At 37.9% G+C, this 8,382-nt stretch overlaps 1 protein-coding gene across 2 annotated transcripts; it reads left to right on the plus strand.

Annotated features, from left to right (window-relative positions):
- Nucleotides 1-324: 324 nt before the first annotated feature.
- On the plus strand, nt 325-7,259 carry LOC105050222 (lysine-specific demethylase JMJ30). Of its 2 annotated transcripts, XM_010930154.4 has the most exons (6): nt 326-891; nt 1,603-1,812; nt 3,022-3,153; nt 3,259-3,402; nt 6,326-6,418; nt 6,883-7,259. In XM_010930154.4, exons 1-6 carry the CDS (start codon nt 397-399, stop codon nt 7,060-7,062), a joined length of 1,254 nt encoding a protein of 417 aa, XP_010928456.1. In that variant the 5' UTR covers nt 326-396; the 3' UTR covers nt 7,063-7,259. The 2 variants fall into 2 exon arrangements, with proteins under 2 accessions (XP_010928457.1, XP_010928456.1); XM_010930155.4 differs by lacking the exon at nt 1,603-1,812 and having other exon boundaries at nt 325-891.
- The last annotated feature ends 1,123 nt before the right edge of the window (nt 7,260-8,382 follow it).

The raw sequence follows: 8,382 nt of genomic DNA on the forward strand, positions 1-8,382 counted from the left end.
TTATTCCTGATGCGCACCGCTGCCCCCTGGGACGCAGCGCAGCCCATTTGCTACGATGGTGACCGCAACATAGTCACCCACCTTGTAGATAAGAAACCGGTGAGCTCGGGTTGGAAATGAGACCTCACGTCAAGCGGTCTTCAACTCTTCCCCTCTCCAGGAATGCGACTACCGTCACCGCCGGTCAGACTAGCCGCCTATTCCAAGTTGAATACCAGCTTACGTCTCAGAACGTGGACCTGGTGACTTGTTTAGTTGCACGATCAAAAAACGAGGTACGTTAAGGGGAGGTAAAGGGACACTCTAGTTCCCTGGTCTAAAATATCTTCGTCTGCACTTTTTGGAGATTTTTAGTCCGGAGCTCGCGTTTCCAAATCCACTTCCGGCTCGCGTCCCATGGGAGACGAACCCGGTGGCGGCGCCGACGCGGTCCCGCCGGCGACGGAGGCGGCGATGGTGGTGGTCGTGGACGAGGAGAGGCGGGCGACGCTGCTGCGGAACATAACGGTGGAGGGGGGTTTCGCGTACGTGAGCTCGGCGGAACTGGCGGCCGGTGGGGACCTCCGGGCAGCGGAGGCGGCGAGGGAGATGGCGTGGGAGCAGCTCCACTCTGGGCCGTGGCACGAGGTCGTCCCGGCTTGGCGGGACGCTTACGCCATGGCTTGCCTCCACGTGGCGGAGCTCCGGGCCGGCGCTGGCGATCGCCGGGAGGCCCTCCGGGCGCTCGACATGGGGCTGATGATGGGCGGCCCGCTCCTCCGCTGCGATCTCCACGCCGCGGTGGAGAGAATCATGGCGAGGAGCGGCGAAGGGAAGGCGGAGGGATCCGACGGGGGGGATTCAGTGGAGAGGTGGAAGGAGGAGTTCTCCAAGAACTGGGACTTGACGGAGGTTAGGAAAGAGTATTTCTTTTCTCAATAAATTTATATTTTTCATTTATTATTGTTATCTCTAATTTATTGGGAAGAATTCATTGCAATGCGATAGTAATGAAGTTTTGGTGGGATTGACAGACTGATAGGGTTTGGATTACTGTTATGCTTACGTTGGAAATTTAAACTTGATTTGTTACTTAAAGCTTTTCCTTGTCCGATTTGTTTGGAAATGGTTGATATCGACCGTACACTGAGCTCATCAAGCTTTGATGGACCATTGCTGGAATTTTATGTAGCCCTGGTATTTATTTATTTATTTGTTTGCTTGATTTCTTTTGCAATTTCTATATTTATTTACAAGCATGGGAAGTATTTATGAATTATCCTACCGTTTGTGCAATTTCATTGAAATGCTTTCGCTTTATATTTATGTGGAGTTGGATTTTTTTTAAAATATAATTCTGGGTTTGCTGTTTAAAAATTGTTTTATTATATTATTGTTATCATCAATTTTGTGTCTTTTTAATGGCCAATCCATGTTGTTAAATTTCAATGTTAGCAATCTTTTATATCAAAACAATAAGATTTTACATGTACAATATTAAAATTCTGTACTATTAGATTAACTCAAGAAACTTAGTTGCGGTTTTATTATTTTGATAGATGATGCGGAACAGAGTGGTAAGTAATGAGTTTATGCTATTGTCTATTGATTCTCATCTTGTAGGTGCTTCGAGTTCTGCCAAGCAGATCATTATCCTGCAAAATAGTCGAGAAACGGTCATCCCTTTCTTTGGAGACATTTATACGCGATTATTTTTTACGTGATTGTCCGGTTATAATCAGTGGCTACATTGATCATTGGCCTGCAAGGACAAAATGGAAAGACATTGAGTATTTGAAAAGGATTGCAGGAGATCGAACTGTCCCTGTTGAGGTGAATAGCCTTTCTCTTTGTAGGTGATATTTGATCCTCACACATCGTGGCATGATATTTGGAGAGCAAGTTGCTTATTGTCAATAGATTGTTTATGTTGGATCTATATATTTGAGAATTCTGTACTCAACCTGATGAGTAGAATTTGTGAACGTGATCCATGCACCTCTCCTCAAGCAAATGCCCTTTATTGACAAAAATATAACCTATCATCATATCGAAGAAGCAAGGCTTATGATTGAAGACAAAGTTGGGAATCCACCAAGTTGACTCATGACTCAGCTATCTTGGACCAATCACTTGGTGGGTGAAACTGATGTAATCAAGCAAATCAAGCATGGCGCAGATAACATTAATGCAGATTTTGATCTGACCTCTCCATTGGATATGTTGTTTATATTTTGAGGTTATACTTTTGGATATTAGTCTTTGTGGTTTCATTTAAATGTATCTGTTTACGATTTTAGTAATTTTATATCCTTCACTCTTTGGTTTTCACAAATTTATGATAGTCTTTTGATACTATGTTATTTGGATATAACAAACATTGGAATGTGTTGCTATTGGCAGATTAAAGGTGAACTTTTTACCCTCTAATTATTGATATTTAAAGGTAGCTAAGATGATTGTTTTGTGTTATGAGGTTATGTATGTATAAATATATAATGCATATGTGCATGTCTGCATGCATGCTTTTAGATAATTCGTAAGTGTTTTGTTTTAGTTTGGATTCTAAATTTCTTCAATTGAATAAAAAATATAAATACTTACATGATAGCATTTTTTTTAAAAGATATTTGGAAAAAAATTCTTTATGTTTTCAATGGTACATATACAATCATGACTTGTCAAAGCCTGAATAGCTTGAGTCAAATGATCAAACAAGTCTTAGGTTTATTGACTTGGTTTTGGTTATGCTATAATATAACTAATCTACAAGTTTTCTTCATCAGTTAATATTTATCTGGTTGACACATGGAAAGATATATCAGTTATAATTTATATTTATCTCTTTCTGTTTTATTTTACATTTGTTCAGTTGACTAAATGCTTCTTAATTTTTATGTTTATATTTGTATGCATTTGTCTTCATGCATGCTCTCATTTGCTTGTTCATTAAGTTTTCATGATTCTTGCTTGAGAGGGAAATGTTTTTGGCTTATGTTTAGCATTTGAGCTGAAGTTTGGTAAAGTTGCTAATATTTTCAGGTTGGAAAGAATTATCTCTGCTCTGAGTGGAAGCAAGAGCTAATCACCTTCTCTCAGTTTCTTGAGAGGATCTGGTCCACTTACAGTTCTGCCAACATGACATACCTAGCTCAGCATCCCTTGTTCGATCAGGTTTCTCAGTCATTTTCTAATGCTAAATTTCTGCACCATGTTAGGACTGTATAGTAGTAAAATAGTGATTTTTGATTTTTGTCACTACTGACTCTTTAAATTTAGATACAAGAGCTGCGCAATGACATCATGATTCCAGACTACTGTTTTGCTGGTGGCGGGGAGCTCCAGTCTCTAAATGCTTGGTTTGGTCCACTTGGAACAGTGACACCACTGCACCATGATCCACACCATAATCTTTTTGCTCAGGTATATTGAGATAACCATGATAAACATGGTAACTGATATTTGACAATGTTATAACTTTAAATACTTTATATTCATATTGTTAGACCTACTAGATTGCTCCTGGTACTTATTGCCCTTAGAGTGATTCCATTGAAAATTTCTTTTTTCTGGTTGTTCCTAGTAAATGTAACCTTCTTCTAGGTTTAGTAAATTGTCAAGTAAAAATAGTTTCCTGAGTCATTCTCATTGATCTTGCACTGTGTAGAATTTTAGACAGCAGTAACAGTGAAATGAATCTTTGTCATCGTGATGCTTCATGGAAGGCACAGGATCACACATTTGTGCACAATAATGCAGAAGACATCTCCCTCATTTGTATTGCATACATTCTGAATTCAACTCTAATTTATGATTTTTTTTTTTTTTGGTCACTAAGAAACATTTAGAATTCACTTAAGGAAGCTGGGATTTGCATGTGCTTTTGTTTACTGTGACCATTGCAAAAGCAACATGTATCTTGTCTATTTGGGAATTGGGATCAACTTGATAAATCCTTTCCTATTGTTCTTATTGTAATCACTTTTCAAATATGCAAACATTTGGGTTACTAATATATGCTATATAAAAGTCTTGGTTCAGCCATATGTTTTGTTTACCACCCTAGAGGTGAATTGGAAGTTGGAACCAGAGCTTTTCCCATTAGGGAGGCCAAAATATGCATTTGCTAAAAAACAACAAGTTATTACATGATTCATCATGGAAAGTAATAAACTGATGTTGAGGTATATTCATTCTGTTATCATCTCTTGCTTATATTTCTTCTAGACCATCTCCATATTGTTGTCAACCACCATAATTGGCACTTTGGAAAATAGGGGCATTTTTGGTTATATGCCTCTGCATTATTAATATTAGCGTCAAATTGGGTGCTGATGTGTTTTTCCAGCTGTTAAAGTATAACAAAACTATAGCCTTTGCATGGGTTCATCTAACTGAAGACTTGCAATTTTGTGGCACCCAAGAGCATTGCAGGTGTAGGAAATTCGATGCACATGTTTCTGCTGTGGATTAATTTCTCAATTCTGACAGTGCTCCATAAATTTTTCAATTCTGATTTGCTTCCAGTATTCGCAGTTCTTGCAACAGTTGTAAGCCAATCATTCTTATTTTGTGCATGATTCTTCTGAAGTTCAACATCTAAGTTCTATAGAATCTCTTTGAGGGTCCCATTTGCTTCATTTTTCCCAAACCCACATGCCAATACTTGTGAATGATTATGACAACATTGTATATGTTCTTACGAGGGTGCTAGACATGCCCTCTTTATTTTTCATTTTTAATTTTTTCCTGAATTAGAGTGATATTTCATCTTTGATACTTGCTAATAAAAAATTGTCTCAAATCTTTGTTCTGGTGGATCCAGTAGAAAGAGGCTTTTAGTCTTTTATCAACCAAATGGAACCATGTTCTGTGATCAGATCCAATATGTTGCGTATGCAGCAAACTACTTTGAAATATTCTGTCAAGCATTTACTAGTTGATTCCTACCATTATGTAAAGAAAATTCAAAAACTTATATTTATTATTCTGGATCCATTGATAATATGCTATATGTTAGGGAAGGTGATGACATGTCCGGTGTCTTGCCAGAGGGTTGATTAGGTTTGCTACTGAGTTGTCAAGCATTCCATAGACTGCTGATGGAGTTGCCATTGAGATGTACTTTTACCACAAATGATCAACCTGCTGTGACTGCCTAGTTGATAGGAGCAAGTGATGCCCTAGTGTTTCAACTGGCGCTCCTTATGCTCATAGTTGTATATAATATAAAGTGCTGTTTTTTTAATTTATATTTTGACTACCGGTAATCATCAATGTGATGTGCAAATGAAGCTGAAACCAAGCCGTTGCTTGTTAGTAAAGGAAAAGAAAGAGTGGTTTTTCACTCATGCTTGCCTGCTTGTCATAAAATCATTTTTGAATAGTTTCGTGTATTCTTCCTCATTTTCTTTTGCTTCCACATTTGTTTTCAATTGTCTTCTTCTCTTTCACCATTTATTTTGTATTTTTAGACCCCTTAGCTCCTCTTCCTCCTGCCAAGTTCATGATGTCTGGCAAGAACAAAGCACAGGTTGAGACATCGTAGGACCTCCTTTAATGTCCAAAAGAGTTTATCATCATGTTCTTCTTATCTTGGAAGGAGACATTTGGATTAATATATTTTGGGAAGAGATTCCTATCTTAGTCCCCTGCATTTTGTGCATTCCCTTGAAAAGATGCATGTGTAATGCATGGTAGAGAGCCCCACAAGTAGGTGATATCCACTAATTTTTTAGAAACATCCTTTTAAAAGATTTCTCCAAGAATAATTAGCGACAATTAATCCTCTATGTTAATTGTCAAGTAATACCTCAAGACTGCATGACAATTCATGGATCCCTTAAAAATGCAGCATGCATATTTTGTAGTGGACTTGTCCTGGTCGGTTAGAATGGCAACATCTGTGTTAATCCCACGAAAATTATGTCCTGGATAATTTGATTGGCAATGCTCATCATAAGGTTAGATGAAAGTTGTCAAACACATGTTTTTCTTTAGCATGCTGTTCAAAATTTCATTAATTGGTAATCCAAGCATAATAATCATCATAGCTTAAAAAGGTGTGTCTCAGTTCATCCACCAACTAGCTGATCAAGAAATACTGAGCCCATGTGAGCTTTATCTCAGTTCCTAACATGTTAACAAAAAACTGATATAAAGGTGCTACGAATTGTTAAATCATAATTTGTGCTGGTGCAGCTAGCGCCCAAAGTGCTTAACGAAGTGACATCTGGGCAATCTGATTTGTGTTTTCATATTTTCTTTCCATATAAATTGTTGGAAGGTAGGCACATCAACACTTGAGACTTATTGTTCTCTTCTTTTTCCTGATATATATGTATAGGTTGTGGGCAGAAAGTACATTAGACTCTATCCAGCTTCAGTTTCAGAGGACTTGTACCCTCATAGTGAGTCCATGCTGAGCAATTCCAGCCAGGTATATGCAGTTTCTCTTAGCATCTCTTAGAAAGAACTAGGGATGATGGTGTTGATCTTCAAACAAGAATGGCAATTATCCCCATATAATTTTTGTCTTTGAATCCCGGTAAAGGGCATGACTTTGTTCTGTTGTGAACTTTTCCATTGGACAATGCTCTACTTCTCCAATACAGATGAAGCATTTATATGTGTTAACATAAATATGAACATGCAAAGTCTAGTTTATCTTTTAGATAAGAACTGTGTTAGTAGTTTTGATATATAGCGTTTGAAGCTTGTGTCGTTGGAACTTGGCACTATTTCTGGAGACTATCTTTCAAAGATTTTTCCCCACCAAACATAATTAATCATGTGCAGACCACTCTCACCTCTTCGTAAAATCAGTTTATATACCATATCCAAAGATTGTTTCCAAGTTTTTTTTTTACAGTGTTCTGATTTCTGATGAAATTATACTTGCAGGTGGACCTTGACAATATTGACCTGAAAGAGTTCCCTAAGGTAGAAGATCTGGACTTCACAGATTGTATCTTAGAGGAAGGTGATATGCTTTACATTCCACCCAAGTGGTGGCATTATGTGAGGTCACTTTCCACAAGCTTCTCTGTTAGTTTTTGGTGGAGTGGCACAGGGCCATCATAGTGTTTATAGTAGTTGTCTTATAATTTTCCATACCATTTGCCTTACGGGTATTGGACATCCAATGATAGAAATTTAGAACCTCATTCTACCCACTATTTGCGATCCATCATCATGGGAACGTCATGTTAACTTATACATGGTTGTTTTTGTCTACTGATTGAAGAAAATATACCATAACAAACTTTCTAGTTATCAAACATTTCTTCTACCTGGTTAACATTTGATGTAGCTTTTTGCTGCCATGACTTACTGAGGCAAGAGAATCGCTTCCTGTAACCAGTTCAATCTGCATTAATCCATTTCAAATTGATCTATAAAGATGAATGATGCATCTGACGAGAAAAAAAATCGATATGTTTTGTTGTGGGGTGGGGGGCATTTTTTTTCCCTTCATTTTTTGAAAGGAAACAGAAGTAAAGGAAGAGAGAATTACATAGAAGAAAAAGAAAGAAAAAGGATTAGATTTGATCTAATCCGAAAACAAGTAAAGTTTAGAAACAAAGAGACCCAAGCCAATACCAAATAATGGATGCATCAAGTAGTTGTTTTTAGGAACAAAGTATAGACCTGCTGTTAGAGAGCACGGTTGTTCATTAATGTGATTCAGGTGAAATGATTTTGTTCAGAAATATTCTTGCTCTCCCTCTAACAATTATAAAAGCAGACAAATTTTCCCGACACGGAGCTGAAATTCTTTGAATGGTAGTTTCTTCTCCAGGTAGTCAAACGCCAATGTGCATTATTTAGCTAGGCCAGGAGTGATTGCCAAATTTGACGAATAACAGAATTTAAGGAAGATTCCGCGGTCTTATTGTAGAAGGCACAACCTCCTGAGTTTGATCCAGTTTTCTTCTTGAGATTTTCTTTGTTGCTGAGTTTGTTTGAAGATGAAACACAGAAAATTATTATGTTGACAGAGACAAGGATGGGGCTTCTCTACAGAATAAATGCAAAGGGACATTTCAAGCCTCCTACTGTAATAGTCATATGGTGAAGCTGTGATGAACTGGTATGAGATATTACTTTGCAGAGGTGGTTGCCCTAACCTGAGATAGAATATCCATCAATGAGATGGGTTCTTGCTGCAACTCAATGTGCAGAGGATGAGAGACCTCTGTGCTCCATGAGATTTTTCTGTAGCTGCCATTGCGTTAAGACCTTCCTCATTTTGTTTCAGCCTATTCCAGAAGGGTGGAAGGGAAGAAAATATGCCTTTCCAGACTGGCAATACTCTTGTCCTAACTAGAAAATATGATGCAATTCTAATTTTTCTATGATAAGCTCATTGAATTTGTGTCCTCTAGATCCTCTTTTGACTTG

The sequence above is a fragment of the Elaeis guineensis genome, chromosome 8, assembly GCF_000442705.2.
Source record: "Elaeis guineensis isolate ETL-2024a chromosome 8, EG11, whole genome shotgun sequence".
Taxonomy (NCBI): Eukaryota; Viridiplantae; Streptophyta; class Magnoliopsida; order Arecales; family Arecaceae; genus Elaeis; species Elaeis guineensis.